At 34.8% G+C, this 25,386-nt stretch overlaps 2 protein-coding genes, 1 long non-coding RNA gene and 1 pseudogene across 4 annotated transcripts; 2 read left to right on the forward strand and 2 right to left on the reverse strand.

Moving 5' to 3' along the window:
• Positions 1-5,127: 5,127 nt before the first annotated feature.
• LOC146937712 (uncharacterized) lies at positions 5,128-12,632 on the forward strand (annotated as a pseudogene). The gene is made up of 16 exons (XR_015031018.1): positions 5,128-5,440; positions 5,790-5,842; positions 6,648-6,678; positions 6,759-6,846; positions 6,929-7,062; positions 7,364-7,769; positions 8,353-8,429; positions 8,740-9,155; positions 9,253-9,663; positions 9,763-10,106; positions 10,318-10,413; positions 10,663-10,893; positions 11,370-11,423; positions 11,515-11,566; positions 11,900-11,991; positions 12,414-12,632. The product of XR_015031018.1 is annotated as an uncharacterized LOC146937712 (transcript).
• On the forward strand, positions 9,002-12,464 carry LOC146937713 (putative galactinol--sucrose galactosyltransferase 1). Its single transcript, XM_085749506.1, has 6 exons — positions 9,002-9,009; positions 9,253-9,663; positions 9,763-9,904; positions 10,318-10,398; positions 11,370-11,423; positions 12,414-12,464. The coding sequence occupies exons 1-6, from the start codon at positions 9,002-9,004 to the stop codon at positions 12,462-12,464; spliced, it is 747 nt and encodes a 248-aa protein (XP_085605632.1).
• Positions 12,633-13,540: 908 nt separating the features above from the next.
• LOC146937714 (uncharacterized) lies at positions 13,541-13,962 on the reverse strand. Its single transcript, XR_015031019.1, has 2 exons — positions 13,847-13,962; positions 13,541-13,739 (listed from the first exon to the last, which is right to left on the reverse strand). It is a non-coding gene; the product is annotated as an uncharacterized LOC146937714 (long non-coding RNA).
• A 1,199-nt stretch (positions 13,963-15,161) lies between these two features.
• On the reverse strand, positions 15,162-19,167 carry LOC146937715 (putative disease resistance protein RGA1). The gene is made up of 2 exons (XM_085751892.1): positions 16,403-19,167; positions 15,162-15,420 (listed from the first exon to the last, which is right to left on the reverse strand). Exon 1 carries the CDS (start codon positions 18,997-18,999, stop codon positions 16,438-16,440), a length of 2,562 nt encoding a protein of 853 aa, XP_085608018.1. The 5' UTR covers positions 19,000-19,167; the 3' UTR covers positions 15,162-15,420; positions 16,403-16,437.
• Between the last annotated feature and the right edge of the window lie 6,219 nt (positions 19,168-25,386).

The raw sequence follows: 25,386 nt of genomic DNA on the forward strand, positions 1-25,386 counted from the left end.
GTTATAGAATATGTTCTTAATCAAACCTCAAAGAAGGGGAATCAACAAAAAAAATTAATTTGCAAAAAACAGGGGATATGAATAGAGAAATAAATAGAGAAATCTACAATAATTAGTGTGATGCCAAAGGAGGAGTATAGGTTAACAACAATTAATGTAGAGTATAGGTCAACAACAATTAATGTGATGCCAAAGGAGGGAAATTTTTAGGTTAGAATTAGGGTTAAGTATAGCTTGACCGGTTAAGATTTATAAATAAGAGATATTTGTTCAAATGTGTACCAGTCAGGCAGTGATAGGACAAAAGAGTTTCAATGGTTCTCTCGGCCAAGTTGAATATGACAATGGAAGAGATGGGGTGATTTGTTTAGCAACTGGTCAGGGAGATTTGATTAGTAACTGGTTAATTCTTTCAAAAATAATTGCACTTAAATTGCCATTAGAGTATGAAGGGGCTCGGTTATTCCTTTCGAAAAAAATAGCACCTAAATTGCCATGAGGGTAGGAAGGATTAACTTGCCAGTAGAGTAATATAGGGCGGGGTAATTCTTTTCCAAAAAATAAACATAAAATTAGGAACATAATTTGACTTTAGATAAACATTAAATGCAAAAGTGTGGAGGGAAAAATTAGGTTAAAATTAGGTTTAGTATAGCGAGACAGGTTAAGCTTTACTAGACTTTTGACCCGTGCGACGCACGAGTCTTGTCGACTAGGTAAACAAATTCTTGTCTCTTAAAATTATAGATTGTTAAAAACAATTGAGAAAAGAACATCACAACTTATACATACAATTTATACTCAACTAGGTATACAACCCGTGCGTTGCACGTAGAGCTGTCAAAATGGGCCAGGCCAGCCCGCAAAAGCCCGGAAAAACGTAGGGCTTGGACATAAAAAATCAGAGCTAAATCAGTCGATCGTCCCAGAGAACTTATTTTGAAAGAAAGTTTAATGGAGAATATTCATTACGTAATATCAGCTTATTACGGATTAAGTATCAGAGGCGTATATAACACGCTTAAGTCAAGGGTATTTTGGTAATTACACACCAAAGGATATTTAATTGGTTTTGGGCACAAAATATCTTATTTCTTTCATCCTTTCTCTCTCTAGGCTTCTTGAAGATTTTTCTCTCCTTCTTCTCTCTAGTTCCACGCCCTCCCTCTCTTCTCCAACTCTTCCAAAAGTTTGATCCAACCATGATTCAAGATAAGTTATGTTCTCTCATGATCTCCTAAGTTTATAGAAGCTTGGTTTTTGCTTTGGGTTCTCTATTTCTTCACATAAGAAGAGATTAAAGTTAGGGTTTTGATCAAGTTGGAAGTTGAAGCTTGATCTTGTGCAAGTTAAGGGTTCTTCATGGTTAAGAAACAAAGAGAAAGATGGTTTGAAGATTGTTTGGTGAGCTAGGGCCATGGAAGTTGGTAAATCAAGAATTAGGGTTTTGTTGAAAGAAGCTTTGGGTTGGATTTGAGGTGAGTTAGCAAGGATGAAGAAGCTTTGGGAAGTAAGAAAACAACAAGATTGGCTTGGTTTAAACAAAGAAAGCAAAAAGGGAACAAGAAGCTAAGGTTTTGAGGCATGAAGTGAAGTTGATGCTTGGAAGCTTATGGGAATCAAGTGTAATCTTTTAGGTGAGTTCCTTAGATAGTTCCCACCCTTGGGATTATGTGTTATGCTTGCAAGAAACATATTGATAGTTAATGTTTATACATAGAAATTATTGCCCCAATGGTATGCCATGCTTGCTCGACTTTTAAATACTTGCTAAGTTCATATTTTACAGATTTCTAATGATCCTAAGAGTTATATAACACTTGGAGATGCTTGGATTGAGGTTTTTAAGTCAAAAATACCAATTTTGCAGGTCCTGAACTGTCATTACTCGCCACTGCGAGCAGATTGCTCGCAAGGCGAGCTAGAAGTCCGAATATGGGTGTTTGCTCGCCTCCTACTTGCAGCTGCGAGCAGTTACTCGCCACGGCGAGCAAGCTCACTCGCGAGGCGAGTAGACAGTGCACTTGCACTGTTTGCTTGTTTCGCGTAGTGATGGCAGGTTCCGACTTAAGTCTTCTTCGAGCAGTCTTTTATGAAATATACCCCTCAATCCAAGATCCTAATTAGCTAATTATAAATAAGGTTTTTCTTGAGAAGAAGCAAGTATTTGACATAGTTAGCAAGGCATGGCAAGCGAGAGAATTATGTTATGTATTGGGTAGTGAGTTAATCTCAAAGAAAGGGAAGAACTAGAGCCTCGGTATAGTTATCGAGAACTAGAATAGTTAGAAAGAAATAGAATACTATGCATTAGTAATATGCTTGAAGGCGCGAGGTAATGTGAGAATTATCTTCGCATAGAAGCAAGTGCCATACGAGTATGGCAAGGCGTGAGTCGATTCCATATCCATTCACAAAGTAAGTTAAGCAAGCATATAGTTACCTCTAGTGGGATCGTCTAGGGATCCGAGGTAAAAGATTTAGTATGATTAGGCATAACCTTCATTCATGCATAAGACCAAGTTTTAAGAAGAGTGTTATGTCTCTTGAATTCCTCCCAAGGTTGGGTTCAAGGGGTTCCCCACGGGGAATGGTTAAGCAGAAAGGGAGCCGCATTTCACTAAGTTAAGGTGTCGTATCTTTTATATTCCATCCAAGGTTGGGTATAAAAGGTTCTCCAAGGGGGACGGGGTAAGCCGTAAGGGACCCGCACGTTCACTAAGGGAGTCCGGTATGCCCTTGCTAGGCATTTTACCGGTAGTAAGGGATTAACTTCCAGGGTTACTCCACCCGGGACTAATCCATAAAATGAATTCAAGATAATTGCTTGTTACACGCTAACATAATCAATGAAGCTAACTATGCATATCTATTATACATGTTTATGTTATGTCATAGAGCCTTGACATAGATCGTCAAGAACAAGTAGAGACTTGGCGTAGTTCGTCAAGAAGTAGTAAAATAGCAAGAATCACTTAGGTGATAAGAGATGATATGTTGTAGAAACAACATATTAAGCAAGTAGAAGCAAGTAAAGAAGATATGCCGACGACGATCTTAGGTTACCCCTAATCGTCCGGTTTAGAATCGTGTCATGATAGAGATATAAGAGAGCCTTGATGTTTAGAGTGTACTCTTGGCAATGCGGTTTTAGTTCCCCCTTCACCGCCATGACACGTATAGTAGAGAAGCCTATAACAAGTTAAGAATATTAAGACGGCCCTAGCAAGCACCGCCGTCTAAGAAAGCAAGCCCCCACACACGTATAATCAACCGTCAGGTTGTATTGTAGACACGTGGTGACCGTAGGTTTCCCCCGAGGTCGCCTATAGCCTAGGGTTAGGTGGAACTCACTGAGACATTATGTCTCATCCCAATCCTTATTTGTTTCAGATATCAGGATGGATTAGCAAGCTAGTAGCCGAATGGATGATGCGACAAGTGTTCGTTCGTACCCGCTGCTGGATGATGTGGATTTTAAGGGACGCATTTATTATTCTTTAGAAAAGCTGAAATGTAATATTATTGTACGAACACCTTTGTTGTATATTTTATTCCTTTGAAGTGTTATTGTTGTAAAATTTTAATGTATCCAGTACTAAACTAATGCACATGCTAGACTTTCTAGATACGTCTAGTATGGGTGTTACAATTGATATGATTGTTACTAGTAGTGATGATCATGCTACTAAGGAAATAATGCTTTGATGCAAGATTCACATCTTTTCTTTCTCACACCTTGGAGTTGGGACCCCAATGCTTCCATGAATGACACTAATTCTACCAAAGGAGTAATCTTTCTTTTTAGGCCAAATACCTCCCTGGGTCCTTTAAGTTTCACGTTTGTAACAGATAGGTCCTTTAAGTTTCAAAGGTTACAGATATGTCCTTTAAGTTTCTAAGGTTTCAGATAGGTCCTTAATGGAGGTTGATAGAAAGGACCTATCTGAAACAAACTCGAAACTTAAAGGACCTATCTGAAACCTTAGAAACTTAAAGGACCTATCTGTAACCTTTGAAACTTAAAGGACCTATCTGTTACAAACGTGAAACTTAAAGGACTCAGGGAGGTATTTGGCCTTCTTTTTATCCAAAATCCTATTTTACCTATGAGGTAACTTTTTCTTTTGTTTTTGATTATTCCTAAATCACTAAATGTTCAATTATATTCTCGTTTGATTATTCCTAAATCACTAAATGTTCAATTATATTCTCGATTCTTGGGACATACCATTGCCTACCTTCATGATTTGAATTCACCGCCAGACCTATTTGCTAGATGATATTTAAGTACCTCTTTTTTTTTTGTGGTGGCCGGGTTCGAACTCCGTACCTTGCATATATCATGCATTGTTCATACCAACTGAGCTAAGCTCACGAGGACATATTTAAGTACCTCTAATAATATTAGTCAAGTTTTGATGCCTGTCCTTTCTAAAAAAAAGGGAAATGTTAACTTGTGCCCTCAAGACACAAGTTAATGATTCAAATATAGAAAAAATTTATTGGAATGTGTGCATTGCATTTAATATTTAACTTTTTAATCATTTAAATGCACAAAATTTTATAAGAAGTTTCTTCTTTTAGGTTTCTTAACATGAACCCTAAGGGCACAAGTTAACACTATCCAAAAAAAAAAAAATTTAATCTTAAATATGTAAATTGTGCCTGTAATTTTGCGTATTTTTGCTTTTCGTTCCTGTATTTTTTTTCTTTCAAAACTGTCTGTGTAAGTTGTTAACGTTTGGTTTTTCGTCCTTTCTGTTAGCCTCTGTTACAAAAACATACACGTGGCTAACAGAGGATGATGTGGCAGTGGCTGACATGGCTGATTGGATGATGAGTCACACATGTAAATTTTATTTTGGCCATACATCATTATTTGTGTTGTCTGATCAGTTGCTAAAGGATGTTTTGGCCATATTGGTGTTACATGAATTTTTAAAATCGCAAGAAAAAAAAATCTCACTAATATGTGCTAGCTAATCATCTACTAAACTAAATAAGAAAATAAATGTCCATTGATTTTACCATTTTGCCCTTATTAGGGGTATTTTAGTAAATTGGTAATTGGGGGAGTGTTATTATATATATGTGTTGTAGAGAAAAAAAAAAAAAAAAAAAGCTGAACAGAGAGAGAGGGTCGAGGGAGGGAGGGAGAGAGAGCGAGGGAGGGAGTACCGGAGAAGAAGTCGCTGGCGGTGGGAGGGAGTAGCGGAGAAAAACTCGCCGGCGGTGGGATTGGATTGAAGATGATCGGAAAAGTGATCGGCGGGAGGGTTAGAGAGGGAACAAAGAACACGATTTCATCTTCTTCTCTCTATAACGCGTTCTCTGTAAAACCTACCCGCGACCACGCTGTTTCCGCCGTCGTCCTCGCCGTCTCCGCCATCGAACACACTGATCTCCACCGTTTTCTTCTTCCTCTAATCTTCGGTAGGTTAGTTCCTCTTCCTTTATTCAATGACATGCATGTTATGGATTTAGTTGTTTTTGTTTGTTCAGATTTCTCTCTCTCTCTCTCTATGATTTTGGTGATCGATTACATGTTAATGGCTTTGTTCTGTAGAAACTAATTTTTTGTGTGTTTTTATGTTAAAATGTTAAAAACTGTGTGAAAAGGGAAAATGATACTACAAAATGGTTTATTTTTCAATTGGGTTTTCATTATGATGTTAAAGTTTTGAACTTTTTGAGTTTTTGGAATCTGGGTTGTTAAAAATTAAAAATGGAGTGTTGGTGGAGTTGCTGAAAATCAAGTAACATGCTCAATGTGATGCAAATTGCAGGTTTTGATGGTGTTGAAATTCATGGAGCTCATGGTTACAGAATCTTTGTTTTGGTGAGAATAACTACTACTCAAAATTGTTTATATTAGAAACACATTTTCAATCTTTGTTGATGAACTTGTGTTCAATTGAATGAGTTGGGAAAATTGTTCCCCGGAAGGATGTAATACTTGCATACAATAAATGACTGCAGAGCATGTCTGCCAGCGTTGCATATAGCATCTCATTTTGAATTGCATGATAGTTTTTCGCAGTTGTTCTTTAAAATGTGAATGAGTTCTAGACTTATGAATTAGTGGTTAGTAGAATTACTTACAAAATATTTATAATAAACCTACAAGATGAGATTTGAAGGACTCCTCATACACCACAAGATGAGATGAGAGAAGCAATGAGCTACTTTCTTTAGACAATTTGGAATGGAGTGCCAAATTATTGTAGATGATCATATCATAGGTTTGTACCTCTTTTTATGGTGTTTTTCATTTTACAATCAATTGTTTTATGCTTGGTTGATATCACTTTACAGTGATATAGATGATTTTATATGTGATTGTAAAATTGCATCCTTCATTTTCCTGATTTATTTTCTTATTTTTTGAAGGTGGTGAAATTATTGGAGTGGGTTGTGTTCTCAGGATTTCTTTTGGTTTCCTTTTTTGTTTGTTTGTTGTTGTAGATGATCTTATATGTGCCTCTATATTGATTTTAAATGATCGCCATGCATGTTTCTTTTTTGTGATATTCTTTTTAGTTTCTTTGTTTTTAATCGATGGTGAGGTTATATTATATGATTTACTATTTTAGGCATTGTTTGTGTTTTTGATGAAATTTGAAATTTGTGTTTGATTTTTGTAGGTGGATTTGACACAGCTCATGCTGCTGCCAGGTAAATCTTTGAACATATTTTCAATTTTTTGTGTAATTGATTTTTTTATTGTTGAGTTGATTCCAAATTTTGAATATCAGAGCCTATGATTGAGCTGCGATTCAATTCATGGGAGTTGGTGCTGACATAAATTTCAATTTGAATGATTATGATGATGATCTTAAACAGGTTAGAGAATTTTCAAGTATACTTGATGAATGTGAAACTAGATGGAGTATATCATGTAATTTTTCGATATTTTGTTACTTAGACGAAGAATTTATTGAAAGAAGAGTTTGTGCAAATACTTCGTCTACAAAGCAAAGTTTTCTCAAGAGGGAGTTTGAAAACACTGCACAAATGTGGCCGTTGGGAAGCTCGAATGGGTGAATTCCTTGGTAAAAAGTGAGAACCTATTTTTAATTTAACTGAAGTTATTTACTATGATCACATGAGATATTATGAATTTAAAACCCTAAGGCCTCCAACAAAAGTGAATCAGTTTCAACATAATTCTCGACACACTTTTAGGCTCTTTATCGTGTTATGAGAAACATGTATAAGATAATATCATACATGTTTCTGAGAATTGAGAAAGAATTGGCAAAGGTGTTTTGGTTTGGTTATAGAGATTGTGATGCTTTCGTATTTGTTTTGTTTTGGTTATTAATGAGGGTTTTGTATTTGTTTGGTGAACGCTGAAAAGGGAGGAAGAAGGACAATTTGTGATTGTAGCTGAAGACCCTTTTCAATCTTGTAGTAGCAATAGGAATGGTGGAAGTGCTTTTATGCCCTTTTCAACGTATTCTTCTGTTCCTGTGACAACTGTGACATTATCAGCACCTAAAGAAGAGAAGGAAGAACCTGTAAGGAATAGGCATTCTTTTCTAACTCCTGAGGTGAAGAGTCTGAGGGAAGGATTTGGTTCGAGGGGATTGAGAAGCAGTTCTAACAGGGCAGTTCCGTCGTCGTCTCCTCCTACCGTGCAGCCGAGTATGCGCGTCTTGCGCCACTTCAGCCGCAGCAGACTTCTAGGAAACAGAGGAGATGTTGGTCACCGGAATTGCACCGAAGATTTGTTAATGCGTTGCAGAAGCTTGGAGGTTCTCAAGGTATGAATTTGAAACTTTACTGTTTTTGTTATGTAGCATATGTTTCACTTTCTTAAATTAGAAATGTACATATATTTAATATCTTATATAGTTGTGCTGTGAGGTTTCAAAACACTCAATTTTGACCAATTTGGAAATATTATAGATTAGTGGATCGATGGATGTGCCGGAACTGAATGCCAGTGTTAAAAGTTTAAGGATTTGATGCTTGAAGTTGTGTTGATGTGAAATTTTAAAGAAAATGTTTGTTCTGTTTAGTTCACCAGTGAAGTTATGGATTGCGTAAATTTAGATAAGCAAGGAGACAAATAGGAGTGTTATCTATAGACAAGTCAATTTGTAGGTCTATCCCGAATTCAAATGTTGGCCGGAACAATCCTTGATCAGATTAATAACCTCCCAACCAAACTATGGATTAGCAGGCCCTCCTTTCCCTCGGAATCGGAAGGTTAAGACCAAAAAACATATAAGCCTATCAAGTCCAAATGATTTGCCTTTGCAATTTTGCATACATAGTTTTGGTATGGTGTAATAACATTACATTTGTTTGGTTCATTTGTCTAATTAGCTGTTTTAACTGCAGCAGCAACTCCAAAGCAAATTAGAGAACTGATACAAGTTGATGGCCTGACTAATGATGAAGTGAAGAGCCATTTACAAGTAAGTTTTTGGATTTCTTTTTATTTTTCTCCTCTTAACTGCGTGCTTTATTAAGCTTAGTTACTAGGTGTTTGATGATGGTTTATGATATAGTTAATTTAATACAGTATTAATTATATTATGTTGCTATTGAAGTATCCTCAATCGCAAATATAAACGAGGTATACTAGATGGTATTTATGATGATGATGAATATCATATTGTATGTGCATTCACAGTGTCTGGTTATGAGGCATTTAGGATTGAGATTTGGTTGTGTTATAAAGTTTGAACTGGATGTTTGACATATGATTCTTGATTATTATTGCAGAAATACAGATTTCATACACGGAGAGTTCCAACTGCAAGTGGTACTGATCAGTCTGTTGTATTTCTTGGAGGTTTATGGATGCCTCAAGAACAATACAATGACTCTTCCAAGGGTAGCAGTACGGCTTCTGGTTCTCCACAGAGTCCACTTCATTTAGCTACAGGATCCCGGGGAGGGTCATTGCCAACTGAAGGTGATAGCATGGAAGATGACAATGATGAAAAATCTGAGAATTATAGCTGGAAAAGTCATATTCACTGACATGGAAAAGTTGGTGTATAGGATATACTCTCTTCACCATGAATTTTGCAGATAAAAGTATACATGGGAGGAGTTTTATAACCACATTGCGAATGATACATGAATACATAGAAGAGGCTATTGGAACCAATATATAAAAAAAAACATGCTATAAAGTATGTTATTTTAGTTTTTTTTATTTTTCAAACTTCTCAACATATTCAGTTCAACAACTAATGATCGTTGCAAATTTTTCGTCTTTTTTGTTTATAGGCATGGGTATGTGTGGCATGCAATAACAGGATATTGGGGTGGTGTTAAACCTGGGATTAGTGGCATGGAACATTATGAGTCAGAGATAGCTTTCCCTATCTCATCTCCTGGAGTCAAGTCCAACCAACCAGATGAAGCTTTAGATACCATTGCAATTAATGGGCTTGGCCTTGTGAATCCTGAGAAAGTTTTTCACTTTTATGATGAACTCCACTCATATCTAGCATCGGTTGGTATTGATGGTGTCAAAGTTGACGTTCAGAATATCTTTGAAACTCTTGGAGCAGGACATGGTGGGAGGGTGAAACTTGCAAGGAAATATCATCAGGCATTGGAGGCGTCGATCTCTAGGAACTTTCCTGATAATGGAATCATTTGTTGCATGAGTCACAATACAGACGAATTGTATAGGTAGGATTACTTACAAAAACTCAAGTGAATGTTTTTATGAAATCTACCCTAGATTTATATATAATAAGGACTTTATTTTAATGAATTTACTTGATGCAGTTCAAAGCGTTCGGCTGTTATTAGAGCTTCAGATGATTTGTGGCCAAGAGACCCTGCATCTCACACAATTCACATTGCATCAGTTGCTTACAATACTATTTTCCTTGGTGAATTTATGCAGCCAGATTGGGATATGTTTCATGTAAGGGAACATAGGGAACATGGTGCTATTTGTAGCAAAAGTTTATGCTTCCATTCAAAGTAGATCTTTGGCTGTGATTGCATCAACTTAGGACTCAATCTTGGATCTCTTGTCTGGATTTATACTTTGGTTCACGTCTCATACTATGAGTAAACCAAACTATGATCAATACCTTATTGGCAAGAACCGTATGCAACCTGTGGTAAAAGCTTCCTTCTCTTAGAACACACCTAAGCTAATTTTCATAATATTAATTTGTATGTTACTTCATTTCTCACACATTTTTTTTTGACAAGTTCATTTCTCACACATATTTAGTTTTAGATTGATATCTTATAAAATAAATGCTATTAGGCTCTTTTCAAATGAGTCATCCATTTTAATAACTTTTGGTTTACAAAATATATTTACAGGGGATAGTTGTATTTGCTTCTGTCTTGGCAACTCTTGGATTGCAAATACTATTTGAATCAACGAGGGAAATCATCGTAAAGGTAGAGAAATAAAAGGTATTATATCGAAATGGATTCGTATCCACTTCCACGATGCAGCGCTCCAATAGTTTTTTAACTAGGACAATATACCACTTTGCATGGTAGCCTTTTTTAACACGAATAAGATATTATTGCATCGCTGCATCGTGGGAGAGAATCTGAATCCTATTTAAATACCATTGTCTAATAGATTCTATAAACTCAAGTGTATTAATGCAAAGACACTACTCAACATTTACCTATTTCAATTTTATTTATTTACAGGCTTAACCTGATAGGGATCCTGTGAAAGAAAAGTGGATGATAGGAATTATGGTGACAGGCACAGTTGTAAAAATTGGGCTCATGACATATTGTTGCAGGTTCAAAAATGAAATAGATAGAGCCTATGCACAAGACCATTTCTTTGATGTCATTACAAACTCAATTGGTCTAGCCACGACAGTGCTAGCCATCAAATTCTACTGGTGGCTTGACCCTCTTGGGGCCATCTTGGTATGTCCTTCTGTTCATAGAGCACATTCAACTTTTTCACCACAAAAAAACATGGCACATCTAAGTTTAGTTACTTTATTTCTTCCTATTTCACAAGTAATAAGGCAAAGACAAAATTAAATCAAGTTCATCATATTTCTGCAACATAGTCATAGTAGGTTTTTGATGTTTGAATTGGTTCTTGGAATTTCAAATGTCATTCAAAATGAGCTCTCTGTTAACTTCAAAAATTTTAGGCTATGCCATATAATTGAACATGTCACATTAGGCAGTTTTATAGCTGCAGATGCCTATTTGAAATTAATTTATGCAATTTGAAATGACAAGTTTAAGTTGCCATACCACAAAGCCCTTGATTATTTGTTTGAGTTATTGCTTTGAGATCATAACTAATAGGTTGTGTAGTCGTTAGTGTCATATTTGATATTCATACTCTGGTTTCACTTTCCTAATGAATAATGATTATGATGTTGCAGTTTGAAGGTTGCATTAGGATATTGCAAGTCTATGGAGATAAATATGCAGCAAAGGTGATATTTATGAGTTTAGATGTGGTGTTAAAATGTCTGGCTTTGGCTATCTCATCCTCATTTTCCTGATTTCTTTACATCATTTTTTCAGGTTGCAGGATTATATGAGTGGGTTGTGTTATGAGGGCTACTTACATATCCTGGTCAGCTTCTATTATTTTTTGGTTTATTTTGTTGCATTTGGGGCGTACTTTAGGCTATAAAATACAGTGTTATAATCGGTGATTAGAAACTTAATGGTTGAAATTGGCATCACTGTGTAATTAACTATGAAGTTTGTAAAATTCATTTGTTTGATTTTTGAATCACCGAATATAACCTGTACTTTGTCTTCTAAAGTACACTCAAGCTTTTGAAACTACATCCACCCCGGCATTCATGACTTCATCTGATCAGAGCATTAATGTTAAATGCGTTGAAGTTAAAACTATTTAAAGGATTCTCCAGAGTTGTTATATGTTGTCTGATTTATACAGGATTGCAACATGACAAAGCTTCCTTTCATAATCGAAGGTCCATTTCTGCTACTGCCATATTGTTGCAGGTGATTTTTGTTGGCACGGGTAAGGTAAACTACCATTAAATTTGGTTGGAACATCTGTTGGATATCAAGTGAAGCAGTCATTGAATCATAGGTGCCCTATGCCCTATGACTACGAATTTCTGATAAAACGAAAAATGTTAGTTTTGTGCAAGAATTGGATGTTTATGCTGTCAAAGTTTTATTTGTGTAGAAGTGACTGGTAGGCTAATTTTCATACACCTAGAGTCATTGTGGGATCCTCATCCTGCCATCAATTTTTTTGGATAGTCAAATGTCATCCTGCTGTCAACGATTTTAAACTTATAAAAACTTTTTGCTTTGAACTCTTAATCTCACACACTTCAAGGTCTATATCTTCTACACAATATTTACCTAAGAAAAATAGAATGTTACAAAATGCAAAAGAATTATTACATTACTCACTTGTGTTATTCTTTTTAATGCAGGATCCTTACTCAATTGATATAGGAAGATTTTTCACAGGATATGGAATTTGAGTTATTTCATATGTGGTAGTTGTAAACTATTAGAAAGTTTAAGATGAGGCCTCATGTTGCTTCTTCTTGATGATAATATTTCAAATTTTAACAATACATAGCAAAAATATGTAACAGGTCCCTGTATATATAGCTGATTTCCAGATAACAATCATATTTTTTATTTTATTTTTATTTTAGCACATATACTATTTTAACATGAAATAAAACTAGATATGTTGGAAGTAAAGTTCTGATGTTTTGGTGCATCAGAAAGTCATTACCATTAAACATTGGATAAAAGACAATAATAGATCAGATGTGTTTTGCTACGTCAGTAGGAGTTTGTGAGGACAACATAATTTAAGCTCATAGATGTTAGTATTGCAGGGGGGCAAGAGATCCTCTGCTGCCTGTTTTTCTACTGCAATTGCCTGTTTTTCTTTCTTTTGCAAGGGCGGTAAGGATGAGCGCATAAAATACTGTTCCCTTAATTATACAAGTCACTGCCAATAGTTTTTTCTTTATCTTTTGTATTCATATACAATTCCCTACCATTTGTTTTAAGATGATATAAGATTATTTTTTGTAAGGCCTGACTCAACTAGCAATGTTGATGATTAGGTTGTAAACCTTCATCTAATTCAAATCCTTTTTTTTCTCTCTCTTTTAATCAAACTAACATGGTATTGAGTGTACTTTTATATAGTGTATGTATACAATGTCAAAAAATTTATGTTCGTATGTTACTACTACTGGATTGGACAGGTGAGAGTGGCATTGTAGGCATGGTACTCTCTTAACTTGATTATATCATGTTGGAAAAGAAATGCGGGGTCATATTTCTAATTCCAACCATTCAATTATTCAATTTTATATATTTACGGTGAGTTTGAACTTCACTGCTTTAGAAGAAAAAAAAAAAGATGAGGGATTAAAATTTAAAATGAGAAAAATGAATGCAATGATGGCATCGGGATTGGCTTAAAGAAATACAATTCTTTACTATTCTCAATTAATCCGTGCTATCATTTTTGTTTAGATACATGTATTATCGCATTAGAAAAAGCTGACGGGCACGAATTAATTAATCCAGATTGCTAATAAAATAAATTAATAGTATTTTTCTTTACTTTAAAATAAGTTATGCTACCTTCATTTTTAGATGATATGTAACTAATATTACTACAATTCTTTCCAACGGGGCGGGGACGGATATCATATTTATCCAACGGGGCGGGGACGGGTATAATATTATCCGTACCCATGGGTATCCATTGACATCCCTAGCCTTTCCTGTAGATCATGTGAAAAGATTTATATACGTTGAAGTTAAAATACAAAATGATATAAATCAGGTAGAGAGGCTTTCAGCTATCTGTCTGATGCAGAAGTTTGTTCACCTGAAAGAACTGGATACTAAATTGCAGTTAATATCTGCCTTTGCTGTAGATCATGTGAAAGGATTTATATACTTTGAAGCTGAAATTCAAAATGATATAAATCAGGTAGCTTTGGTAATAGGGTTTTCATTGGTTTATAGATAAATATCAATTATTACTAGAAAAGTGTTTCTACCGCTAACTAAATATGTTTTCATTTGTTACTTGTGATCAAGCCATTTTGAAGATTTAATTTTGTAATCCGTAATGCAAGAGTACTCTAAATATTGTATTATGATTTATAATTATCTATCATTTCGCAATCTATCCTTTCAATATAATATTTTGTCAAATACGTTACTGAACCCCGTGCGAAGCACGGGTTTGTAACTAGTGTTAATGAAAACAAGACTTAAGTTATTTTTTTGTTGTTTTCAGATTATTGATCAGAAGTGCAGGAACCTTCAATCAGTACATGCCGTCTACAAGGTAATATGAAAAATAAATTGGAAAATTAAGAGTGATTAATCTATAAACTTATTATGTTTTTCATAATGATTTCGGCATATAAAATAAATTTATTTCCATTTAAAATATGTTTCCCACAACACGCAAAATATAATTTATTTCTTGTATTTTAATATATGATATAATTATATCGAGGCAGATTTTTTAAATTGTCTTATCGGTAGAAAAATATTGCTTTATTTGTCGTTCATTTTTAAAGATCAATATAACATTAATGATTGATTTGTTATTAGTGCCTTAAGTTATTTATTGTAGAGAAAAAATAGATGAAAAACATAAATTATTTTTATGAAAGACAAATTATTATTTGCATTTGAAATTAAAAGAAATAGATTTTATTTTTCATTTTGAATTTTATCTTTTCAAACTTAAGACAAGTCTCATCTATTAAAACGTTGTTCAGTGTCTGACCTACACGATATTTGTACATATGGTTGCATTAGATTATGTTATTTTTTCAAATAGCTATCGACATCAATGTATCTGTATCGTGTACGTGCTTCATTGATTATTAGCATGTGTGGATTTAATTTTAATTTAGGGCAGACAAAAGTCATTTCAGCAACATATCATTGATTTTAATTTGGTTGTTGAGTTGAATTATTTTTGCTTGTAACTTGAAGAATTGATGTGAATTTTGTGTCATCTTTTTTGAAAGATGTCTCAAATATTTCTACTGCGCTATTTTCCTTACACTTTGCATATTAAACCAGTTTCATAATCCCTACAATTTTACCATCATATACCATGCAATTTTATAATCACTGCATATTATAATCCATGAACTTATACTATCATACATATTACATACTTGCATATTAAATTTCAAATTACACATATTGCATATTAAATCTCGAATTACAAACTTTGGCACATACAACTTCAAATCTCAAATTACAAATAAGATTGTTCACTTAAAATTATACTAAATAAAGTTTGGGTTGTTTCAATATAAATTAAAATGACAGTTCACTCAAATGACTTCATAGTTCACTTAAATGACTTGGTAAAAAGAATAACTTTCAACTTCAAACATCTTTATTGACTTACATCAAAAATTCACCATCCTAAAATCAAATAAACATATGGTTAGAATATAAGACCATTGAATTTGTTTCCAATTTGAATATATCAAATTAATGTTAACTTTAGATTACTTTCATCATTCATCTTTCTAAGTCACAAAATGTTGGGTTGAAGCTTAAGCGTGAGTGTGTGTGAGAGGAGGGATATTAATAAAATGTGTAGTGGTATTGGCATCATTCGTCTGTTCTTTGTATTTAAAAATTAAAATCTTGAATCAAATAAAAGCAATTCGGTCTATGTCGGTTCGGTTTTGAACTGAACCATAGGAGGTCGGGTATTATGTTTTGAAACAAAATTATAAATATGAAAAAAGTTAAAATAAACACAAATTTATATAAACATATATGTTTCATTAATTCTCATGGTTCATAAATAAAGTTGTTGTAAATTAACAAAAGTGGGTGTAAACTAGTGGCAATGAAATTTTATGTCAAAATGAAAAGGCGCACACTTGCTATCTTGGACATTAATGTTTATATTTTGGACTAAGTTAGCAACCTCCAATGGAAGACATAAAGTTAAAAAGCTATGTCGTTAAGCTTTTTTGGACGACAAAACCAATCAATCATCGTAAACACAACATTTGGACGACAAAACCAATCAATCATCGTAAACACAACATTAATTCATGGATCTAGGAGACATTACATTTCTATGAATGACCCTTTAAATTCTATATAGAAGGTCAATTACTTCTCGTGCTAGGAAGCCAAAAGTGTCAAATGCAAATGAGTTTAACACCTAAGTTTAATTATAATTTTTTTTTTGATGAAAACAATATATTATTTATACAATAGCTATAGTAAAGATGAGTCTTGTAAACAATTTATTATTACAAAAAAAATAAAAATAAAAATAAAAGTATCTTTAAACCTTGATTGTGGTATTTGTAAATTCCTTTTAATTTTTGAATAAAAGCAATCGCCTCTCAGAACAGTAGATATAATAAAAAAAACTTAATACCTTTAAATCTTGACCGTGATATCTATAAATTTCTTTTAATTTCCGATATCCACTTGTTTGATGTGTGATATCTTGTGCCAATCACGTCCGACTTCTGGCTGGTATCTTCTACATAATTCTCGACACCCTTCAATTGATAAAACTTCAAGCTTTGAAAAGCAATCGGGGAGCGAAAGCAATTTCGGGCAATTTACAATTGCGAGTTTATTGAGACAAATCATAGCTGATAACCACTCAGGAAGCTCATCAAGATTTCCACAGTCAATAATTATCAAGGTCTTTAATGTGTCTGCACATCCTTGCAACCATTTAGGAATTCTCACAAGTTGTGGCAAAGATCGAAGCACTAGCAACTTCAGCTTTAACTTTGGGATTTGGTTGTCATTGCCTAATGGCAGTTTCAACTTATGGCAATTATCAATCATCAAGAACTCTAAGTTGGGAATAGCATGAATTGGCGGCATAGACTTTAGATTCCCACAAGAATAAATATTCAACCACTTGAGATTAGAAAGTTGTATTCCTTCGAACAATAACGTCTCTAGACTGTCACAAGAATGTACAGACAAAAATTCTAAAGAAGTCATTTTTGCAATCTCTTTTTCAGGTAAAATAAATTGCTTTGTAGTTATGGCTAGCATCCGAAGGCTGATCAAATTTCCTATTCCATTGGGTAATTTTTGAAGCTTTATGCAACCATTGAGCTTCAAAGTGTGTAGATTCTGGAGTTTGCACGCTGAATTAGGTAGGCTCTTCAATTCTTTATTATTCTCAAGATTGAGATATCTTAAATGTTTTAATTTGCCAATAGAGCGGGGCAAACTCTCATATGTAGAATTAGTTAACTGTAAAGCTCGTAAGAATTTGCACCTTGACACCAAAGTTTTCAAGAAATCTTCATTGTCGGCTCCCTTGGGAAATATCATGGTTCTTAGACCAACAGGAAGTGGTGTTAGGCCAAGCAAATCATTTTTAATAAATGACAGATGAAGGACATTCTCGAATATATTTTCATTATGAAATTTCAACAATTGAAACTCATCTTTTGCAACATACAATGCAAGATCATGCACTAAATCATGCAATTTAAATGAACAAACACCACCGCCAAAGTCTATAAAATCTTGAAGAAATGATCTAGACTGAAGCTCGTACAAACACTGAATGCTAATATCTTCCAAGGTTTTACCCCTAATTGGTGGCGGAAGAAAACCAAGTGCCTCCCATAGCACACTAACATCAAAGTTATGAAAATCAAAGTCCTTTTCAAAGAGGGAGAAGCAAGCAAAACATCGCTTTAAATAAGAAGGTAATTGATCATAACTTAATTTGATAGCAGGCAAAATGTCATCTTCTTTTTGTGGTAAATTCCAAATCTCACTGTCTCTGATGAACTTCCACTCTTCTATGTCAACTTTTAAGAATAGAGAACACCCCAATGTTCTTAGGGCCAAAGGAATCCCTCCACATTTTTTTACAATTTCATTCCCAATTTCCATCAATTCTGGATAATTTTTCTCTTCTCCTTCTTTAAAAGCCCATTTGACAAATACAGACAAGGAATCCTCTGTAGAAAGACCTTCCAGTTCCAAAATATATGATGTGTTGGTGCCCATCATTTTGGCAATTGAGTGGCTACGTGTAGTCACCAAGACTTTACTTCCTTCAGCACCTAGTTGTATTAAATTCTTCAACTCAACCCATTTGACAAGATCCTCATTCCATACATCGTCCAAGACGAGTAAGAACTTTTTACCAGCAATCACGTTCCTTAGACGATTTTGTAGCTGCTCCAAATCAAGGTTTCTAAAGTTCTCTTGGTGAATTGGGTTAGGATCAGCAGCAGAACCACTAACACTAGCTGAATTGAGGATTTTAACAAGCAGATTCTCAAGTTGAAAATCATCAGAGACACACACCCACATCTTCAACGAAAAATGCTCATCTAAACTCTTATCATTAAAAACCGCCTTTGCAAGTGTAGTTTTTCCTAATCCTCCAATTCCAACAATAGGAATAACAGAGAGACGATTACTATTACCACTATCTTGCAATAACAGATTAATGATTTTTTGTTTATCATGTTTTCTTCCTATCACATCAGAATCACTCACATATGAATGTGTCAATTCGCGCCTTTTGACAACACGATTATCACTATCATTGATTTGAAGACCAAACTTATGCCTATCAGCAGCAACCTTATCAAATCTCTCTTTGATGTGTTTGATTTGATGCACCATTTTAAGGCGATAAACAAGAGGATTAGAATTTGAGAAGAAACGTATTACCTTCCTTTTGATGCTACCTGAAGTGTTGATGATGTGCTTTCGCAAGGCCTCGCACTCGAAATCATCGATTACATCTTCAGCATGGTAGAAAACGCGCTTAATCTGTTTCAGCCATTCACGTAGTTCATTATTCTGCCATTGCTTTTGTTCAGCGTGCAACAACACTGCTTTGACGAGTGAGACAGTGTTTTTTATTTCTTGAAGATCGTCGTAGACACCGAGCGCTAGGGAAGCTTGTTCCACAGCAACGGATGCAAGTTTTCCGATGAATGATTCTGCCACGCCAAAGAGGAGTGATTCTGCCATTTTGTTTGGTTTTGGAAGCAATCAGGTAAAGCTCAAAGCACTTTGGAGGATAAGGTGGAAGATTAAGAGCCAAGAAGCAAAAGTGAAAGCAATCGGGTTAAAGCTCAATTGGTTTTCAGCTTTCTAGTGTCTATTTGCCACAAGAAGTAGGTCATCAGAAGTAATTGTAAATTTGATTTTGAAGTAAAGAAGTTGTACTTAAGAATGAAATAGATAAAAGATGACAAAGTTTTGGATAAGCAAGGAATAATTTCATGGAGAAGCATAAAGATGTTCAACTTTTTGTCTAAACGTTCCTAACTTACACAAACAGCATAAAGATTCTAAACTTTTTGTCATGTAAAAGTTACTTAATGATGGAGGGAATAGCATTAACTGAATGAAAACAAATGTATACTTTAGTTATTATATGTGCATTTTATTACATTATTACTTTCTTCTATGTACAGCAATGAAAGGCATTGCTGCAGTATCAGAGATTCTTTGCTTGTGCATTACTTGACAGCAAAACATTTTAATAGTATAAACAGATTATTATAGGGGATATTAAAGGTAAGGTCATACTAACTAGTGTCCTAGGGCACTTGTTAGCATTTCCGTTTAGATAAAAATGATTCTTATCTATTTATGTTGTTTGGATAGTTTAGATTAAAATTGCTTTTGCATATAACTGCCGAAATAGGTTTTAATGTTGTATTTAAAAGTATGATTTTGAAAAAATTGTCAAAGAGCATAAACACAATAAATGGTTGGAATCAATTCCATACAACGTAGAAGCTATCCAATGTAGCTTTGTGCTGGATCGATTCCAACGTCTAAAATTACGTTAAAAAATAATAAACCATGTGTTGCTTTCGAAAATATATAGTAGTATGTAGATTGGATATTCTAATCGTGTTATTTAAAGCGGCATTACCATAAGATATACTCTTGGACACTAATTTTTAGAAGATAGCCAAATACTTATGTAAGGTGTAAATACAAAAGTTTTTGTATACACCTTGTTTCAAAATATGCACTAATTCCTTGTATATCAAGTCATCCATAGAACTGAATGCTAGACTAATGACAAACCCTTTGGAACTTTGATTGGTTGGCCCAAAGCACAAAATATGGTGAATTCTTTATAACCCATAAATAAAAGGTGTATAAAGCTATCCATACTAAGTTGATACCAATCAAAATCATTTATTTGTCTTTCCTTATAAAAGTAATGTAGTTGTCACCATAAAACATAGTAAAAGTCAATGACTTCATCTAGCTGGGAAACAAATCGTAATCCAAAGTTCAAACCGAAGCAAGAGAGTTGTTTCATTTCATGCATAAATAACAAAAAAAAAAAAAAATATTCGTGTCGTGTCACATTGCTATTCTGTTCTTTTTCAATCTCTTTGTGTCTATTCCAGTTTCAGACTAAGACAGACAGGTTGGTGTTGTGTTAAATGCCTTTCAGTTTTGCATGCAAAGAGTTTGATAAAAGTTCTGATTGAATGTGGTGGCATTGATACTGGTCTCTTAAATGAACAAGAGTTATGGCGTAACTTCAAGTCCAAGAAATATGTGTTCGCTTGTTTCTACAAGGCTTATTCTCACCTTCCGATGCAAAAATTGGGTAGTGAGGTCAGTGGCTCAGTATGGTGTAGACATGTTCATTGCACTACTAGACTTCTGGGAAGTGTTGCAAAAACCTTATTAGTTTTGTACGTTAACAAAAATGGTCACAATGATGAGTCTCTGTTATGTCTGATAAACTACATTAATGAAGAACGCACAATCTGTAGATGAAGTCCAGAACAATGCCGCAAAAGATCCATATACACATTTCATATTCTTTTGAAAAGTAGACATCTCATATTCTTAATTTCATTATTCCCTTTCTGCATAGTTTACTCACTTTATGTTTTTGTTTTAGGAACTGTAAACACAACAGAAATACTCAACTCGCCCATAATTAAATTATAAGGTTAGTCTTAAATTGTACATTTTTTCTTTTTGTTTGCTTTTAGTTTTAACCTTCTGTTGAGTGGTTGGTGGAATCACTTTTTCCTTTAATTCTGCACTGCATACATTATATGTGGCTTTCCTACATAAGTTCTTCGGTCTTCACAATAAGTTCTTCATAATGAAGCCTAATTTAAAGGGTTTTGTCTGATGAATAACCAAACATGCAGTTTATGGTAGATCATGGTATTAATAGCTAATCTTCTGTGATTCTGTACCACCATTGTTCAGTTACAATAAACATGTACCTAATATGGACAATATAATTCATTGCAATTCTACAACTAATCAATAACTAACTTTTATGCATATCAACAGTCAGCGTGGAATAACTTGGTGATATTTTTTCTATTAAAATGTTTTTTTTAGATAGCTGCACAGGCCCAAAAGATGGTGGAAGCATCTGAAGAGAAGGCAAAAAAAACCAGAAAAGAGGCACCAAGTGTTGAAAAAGAAGAGAGAGGAAAAAAACTGTGTGCTGTGTGTAAGAGTAATAAGAAGAGAGTGAGAGCAAGGAAAAGAGAAAGGGACGTAGGGCAGAGAAAGCACTTATAAGATTGTTTGAGAAATGTTTATCCAAACATGACCCTATTTATTTTTTAAAACAAAACAACTGAGAATTTAATGCAAATAATGTTCTCTCTCCTGTGTTTCCTATATACATTTCATTTCCTACCTAATTTGAATTCAAATCATAATTTTTGTCAGACTGCTTGATATTTCAGCTAGGGATATACATGTTTTCATTGTGTGGTTTTTGTCTTTAATAGAATTTGTATTTTTCGGTGAACGAGGAGATGTGTTTTTCAGGCGTTTGCTTTGAGAGATGCTGGTGATTTGGTTGAGAATGCAACAAGTTACGTCAGCTTAGAGCCTTGAAATCATTTTGGGAGGACTCCACCTTGTACTGAAGTACTCATTATAGCCAAAATTGAAAAGGTTGTTGTTAGGATGGTGGATCCAAATCCTATTGTGGCTTCCAAAGGGGTGGATAGATTGAGAGGTGTTGGAATTGAAGTTGTTGTTGGTGTCAAAGAAGAATTGTGCAAGAGCCTCAATTAGGCTGGAGGCATATATTCATCGCATTTTGGCCAGAAAGCCTCGGGTAATTCATTTTCATCTATGTTTTAATGTATATACCCCACCACCTGCTTTTCACAAAAGATTAATTTTGGTTGTTTCTAGTGTTGTGAATTCTGGATCGTGGAAAATAGAAGTTCATTCAAATTCTGATATGCTATAGTGATGTAGGGTCGGTGTGGCTGCTATTTGACAACATTTTGTACTAAATAGCGTATTGCGGAATAATAGTGTTTAGTTCAACGGTAACTATTTATTTGAGTTCAAATTGGAGTTTGGTTTTGGATTTATTGACCGCCCTGCATTATTATTGATAGCAATTTGGCAAGTGTACCAAAACTATCGAAGTAGTAATAAATATCGATCCACAAGGACTGTGTTAATTTCAATTCTAGCAAGCGCATTATTCGTTAGGATGTGTAAAGATTATAATGGTTGCCGTAGGCAGAAGATTTTTGGTTCAATACTTGGTAAATAAAGTGTGAGAGAAAATTACTTTGAGATGAATGATTAAGCCGGTGAATCCGCCATTTGCTTTATATGACTAGTTTACCTCTCTTTACTCTCAATTACTATTCATTCTTTACGACAAATTAACTAAGTGGTTTTGATCAATCTCTTGACTCAAAACCCTTTCCTAAGTTATAACCCTATTAATCTCTTAACCAGATTGAATAACCGTGGAAGCAAAGACAGAACGTTAATTTATATGTCATAACTCTCAATTTCCTATCTCTAGGTTCCTAGTGTTGAGTTAAACAGAATTATTATTTCAGGATTAAAAGCTAGGGCTAGTAGTCATTCAATTCCTAAGATCAATTTATTTGATTGCAAGAAGCTAGGGTTAATAGTCATACAAACAATCATATGAAAAGCAATGAACACAAATAATTCTGAATAAAGACTGAATAACATTGATAATAAAGAGAGTTCAACTACTGATTCATATATTACAATAGGTTCATCATGGCTTAATCAAACTAAGAGTTTAGCTACTCATAACTAAACAATCATAAGCATAAACAAGAGAAAACATACATAAATCCGACCAACGGAGAGTTGGTATGAGATTCAGGGCTTGTTCTTCGGTCTCCTGGTGTCTCCTATGCCCAAAATCACAGTAATAATCGGTACCCTAATCCTTGCCTGCAGCTGGCTTTATATAGAAAGAATTTTAGCGTTTCAGAAAAGCCCATCATCATGCCACGTTATGACCCAATTGTGGCATGATCTCCTCATTAATTTGACGTGGCAGCAAGTCCATTGAACAATCGTGGCACGTTTCGTGTTGCTTTGTGCCACAAAATTTCCAAAACGTAACTATGGACTCCACATCCCTTCAATGTGCCACGTTCCTTGATCAACGTGGCACGATTCTTCATACTTAAGCAAAATTTCCTCTTTTTCTCAATTTCTTCCTTTGGGCTCTTATACCGGTTTTTGCTCTGACTTCACCATGAATTACAAGTAGTTGACTCTCTAATTACCAAAATAAAAACATAATCAAGACTAAAAAACTAGTGTTGATGCACAGTCATCACAACCCCAAACTTAAACCATTATTTGTCCTCAAGGAATCCAATTTGCAAATGGAAAAATCGCAGTAAGGTAACAAATTACCAACCAATGATATGTTCAAATTTCCGGTGTAATGATGTACCAGATGCCTAGCTCTTACCTCCAAATCCACAACTCCGCGCATATGTTTGAATAGGTTCACTCAATCATCATGCATGTCCGCTGTATTACCATAAGCTTGAGAAATTTCTAAACTGTCAATCAAAGTCAGAGTTAAGTACACACTTTTAAGGTCTTTCAGGGTTATAACGGGGCTTAGGTGAAAGGTGGATATATTTTGGGAAGTAGTGTTATAGAACAATGAAGTTAAGCTCATTCTACTTGGATATCTTTGATAACATCACAGTAAACCAATTCCTTCCTTCCAAATTTAAAACAGAAGAGTACTAGAGAACCTTTATTTTTCTTTCGAGACATATAAGCATTGTTGGTCTCATACACAAATTTCTTTGCTTTTCATTTTTTTTTCTGCACATTTTCAAGTGCTTTTTGCTTTGTTTTTCAAGAGATAAAATATAAAATTTAACGATTTGTCTTCTCTTGGTTCTCTAGTACCCCCACCCCAAACTTAGTAAGTTGCTAATTCCAGAAGCAACCCCAAACTTGAACATTTCACACAACCTAAATAGCTTAACTTCAAACAATTAATTGGGACTAAAAACCCAAGGTGCTTTTGGCTTTACAAAGGATAAATAACAAATAAATCAGGGTAGGCTCAAAAAGGCTCAAGGTACCAAGCACTTTGCCTTAGTGTGTACAAAAAAAGACCAATCAACAAATAGAGAAATATCGTAAGTTCTAGAAATAGCAGTTGCATGGAACACTCATATATGTAAAATTGGAAAAATAAAATTTTAGGCTATGGACCTTACAAGTTGAGTTATCTGGGAGTTGTGGCTACCTACTTCCTTTGTCGTACACTTCCCTTTGAATCAATTAGGCATCACCCTCCTTTGAACTTTTTGAGATAATTGGCATAACACTGTTATGAGACTGATAAATTTCCAAAAACAAACAGATTCATTAATAATAAACAAAGGAAAGCATTACAAACGGGGGATTAAAAACAAACTGACACGGCAACACAATGTTCGACACAAATTAAAAGTACAAATATAAAGGAACAAGAAATAGAAAGCTGAAAACTAAAATCTTGGACTCCAAGTCCAATCACTACTCATCATCCTCAGTATCGTCAGATTGCCCCTGCAAGCCAGCATAGAAATCATTAGCCCTCTGCTCACTGGCTGTCTTCCCACGCACAAAGTCGGCTCTAACACGATGCTCCCTTTCACCTGCACGTCATCTCTGATCCATAAAATAAGTCTCCATGTTTTCTTCAGTGCCAAATCGATCAAAGGCATTGCTCTGAAGAGATCTCTGACGGTGCTGATCAGCAGCAAGGGAAAGCTCCGCTCCAAAATAAGGATCGTCCACATACGCTGTGATGATGTGTCTTGGGCCCAGTTGGCCATTCCACATATGTAATCGAGCATCATCGGGTGTAGAGGTGGGTGTTGAGGTACATCCTCCTGCATAGGCTGCGCTTGAGGGGGTCCTCCATGAGCTTGGTGGCCCTACTGTCCTTCATGAACCTTCTTCCTCTCAAACTTCACCAGGGCTGTATCATCAATGTCCCCCTTAGACTTCAACATAATATCCCCATGTTCTTCCGGGACACCTTCTTTCTTGCACAAAGCATTAATTAGACAACAATGCCCCAAATGC

This window comes from Medicago sativa, chromosome 3, assembly GCF_051527215.1.
Source record: "Medicago sativa cultivar Bolivia chromosome 3, Bolivia_mono, whole genome shotgun sequence".
NCBI lineage: Eukaryota > Viridiplantae > Streptophyta > Magnoliopsida > Fabales > Fabaceae > Medicago > Medicago sativa.